This window comes from Egretta garzetta, unplaced genomic scaffold, assembly GCF_000687185.1.
Source record: "Egretta garzetta isolate BGI_Z169 unplaced genomic scaffold, ASM68718v1 scaffold245, whole genome shotgun sequence".
NCBI lineage: Eukaryota > Metazoa > Chordata > Aves > Pelecaniformes > Ardeidae > Egretta > Egretta garzetta.
Window position 1 is genome coordinate 1,517,724 of NW_009259721.1, and position 2,387 is coordinate 1,520,110.

Genomic DNA, 2,387 nt, shown 5'->3' on the forward strand with positions numbered 1-2,387 from the left:
GCCAGTAGGGGGGCCTCCATGCGTGCCAGGTGATACGCCATCTGCTCCCCGATGCCGCTGCTGGCTCCCGTCACGATCACCCGTTTCCCCCGGAGCATCTCTGGGGAGGAAGGTGCAGGGCTTGGAGCCAGCGCAGCCTGCACCGTCCCCCCACACGCGGGACCCATGGCTCTGTCTGCCCCCGTCGTCCCTCGCCTTTGGGCATGGGGAGCTGCAGGCTGCAGCGTGCGCCGCTCGTGCGGACCCCGACCGGAGTCTGGTCGTTAATCCCAGTTTGGTGGGGAGCGCGTGCGAGGCTTGAGCTCTGCATCCAGCCTCGTCTGGGAGTGGCTTTTGGAAATGGTGGGAGTTAACTGATAAAATGATTAAATGCTTTAAGTAGATAACTGCATGTCTCGCAAATAAATAATTAGCTGAGATCAGAGACTTACCGTGCCTCCCGGCAGACCCCAGCATAATCCCATGAGCTTTCCTCTGCGGCACAGGGCGCCCTGACCGCTTGCACCGGGGGCTGCCTGCGCTCCCCTCCGAGCTCTCAGCCCTCCCATGCTTTGGCTTTTCCAGCTGAGCTTTGACAGCCCCTTCAAATGGCCCCTGCTCGTCTGCCTGGGCACGTGCTGCCGCTCTGGCAGCAGCCTCCCTGCTGGTGGTTTTAATTCCAATGACTTACCTTCACTGAAATTCTCAGGTGCCGAATAAAAATAAAAGGCCAGCACCAGTCCCAGCAAGGGGATGAAAATCTTCAGAAGCAGACCCATCTCTGCAAAAGCGCAGGCAGGGGAGAGACAGACTCCGTGGCTCTGATGGTGGGGAGGGGGACGCACCAGTCGGCTGCAAACGGGGCTGGGAGCGCTCGCAGTTCTGAACGGGTTCTCGTCTTGCACAAGTTTGCTGGCATCTGTTGGACCTTTTCTTTGCGCTTCCTGTGATTTAGCAAACATTAACCTAACGGAGAGCGTCGCTTTGGACTTTAGGCTGTCCCTTTGCACCCTTGTCCTACCAGGAGTTTCAGGCGTTTTTGAGAGCGTTGAAGGGAAGGCCCTGGAAAGCTTCTGGCTCCAGAGAGCCGTGGGCATCTTTGGTGGCTGCCTTTGGGGCTGGGACACTCCAGAGGATGGACAAACCTTCTCTCTTTCCCGTTCCATGTCTGAACCGGAGGCCACGCTTCCCTTCCTCTCTGGCTGCTGCAAGGATTTACTGATCCGCACTGATCACCGTGGTCCAGGCTGAGAGGAATACCTAGAGCAAGCAGCGCTGGCAAAGCTTGCATTTTTAGAGCCTTATTGGTGCTTCTGGCTTAACCTATGTGCTATTGCTATTGGTGTAATAGTGGCAGCTCGTTGGGTGGCTCTTACACCTAAAAAGGCCAGGTTGGACGGGGCTCTGAGCAACCTGATCTAGTTAGCAGTGTCCCTGCTCACTGCAGGGGGGTTGGGCTAGATGACCACTAGTGGTCCCTTCCAACCCTAAACATTCTATGATTCTATAAAAAATTGCACTCCTCTTGAGGAATCCACTGATTGCACAGGGCAGTAAAAGAGGCAAGCGGGTGAATGCTGAAGATCTTCAGCTTTCACAAGCGTTGCGTGCGCGCTGCTCGGCACCTGCCTGGGCATAGGGTGAACGGGTTTCCAAATAATTTTCTGAAAGTTTGAAGGGCAAAACCCACTCTGTGTGCACTATTTTGTGTGGGTGATCTCGGGGTTGGGAGAGCAGAGATGCCGGTTCCTTTTCCTCTAGAAAGCAAGGAGCAAAACCCGATCCTGGGAAGAGCTTCAGTGGGAAAGGTTTGGGGTGTGTGTGTGTGCATTGCTTTGTCTCGGGGCAGGTAATGGTTGATGCTCCAGTGGCCAGATCCATGTTGGGTGTGAGTGGATCGACTTGGGCACTGCTGCAGGGGTCGGGGGAGCGATGCTGAGCTCGCCGCAGGCTTGTGCTTTGGTCTTGCCTTGAGCGTGTGCTGCTCCTGGGGCCCGAGCTCTGGGCTTAGGGTGGCGATGCAGCGGCTCCGTGCGTCTGGAAGGCATTTTCCAGTTATAGTGTTCATGTAAGAAAAAAAATCTACCAGGTTTGGAGAGTTTTGATGGGGTAAAAAGTTGCATTTCACTTGGCTATTAAACTAGTAGAAGAATAGGCTAAAAAGGCAGTTACTGGTGAAAGGAAGTAACGAAGGATTACTGCAAGGATTCCACTTCCCTGTGAAAGGCCAGCCGGTGGCGTTGTGCCCGTTTACAGCAGCGCTTGGTGATGGGGAAAGGGGGGGATAACCCCCCCCACACCCCCACAGAACACACGGCACCGTTAGGTTAGCAAATTTTATTGAATGAGGAGTTTGTCGCTCCGTTCCCCTGCCTTGGGGCGGGTCTCACCAGCTCTAACCCCCCCCC

The 2,387-nt window shown here is 55.3% G+C and overlaps 1 protein-coding gene across 1 annotated transcript in view; it reads right to left on the minus strand.

Annotated features, from left to right (window-relative positions):
* Positions 1–758, minus strand: part of LOC104126798 (corticosteroid 11-beta-dehydrogenase isozyme 1) — a 5,980-nt gene extending 5,222 nt beyond the window's left edge. The window contains exon 1 of the mRNA XM_009639404.1: positions 671–758. Coding sequence (XP_009637699.1) covers positions 671–758 — 88 coding nt within the window. The remainder of the gene's footprint in view (positions 1–670) is intronic.
* Positions 759–2,387: the final 1,629 nt, after the last annotated feature.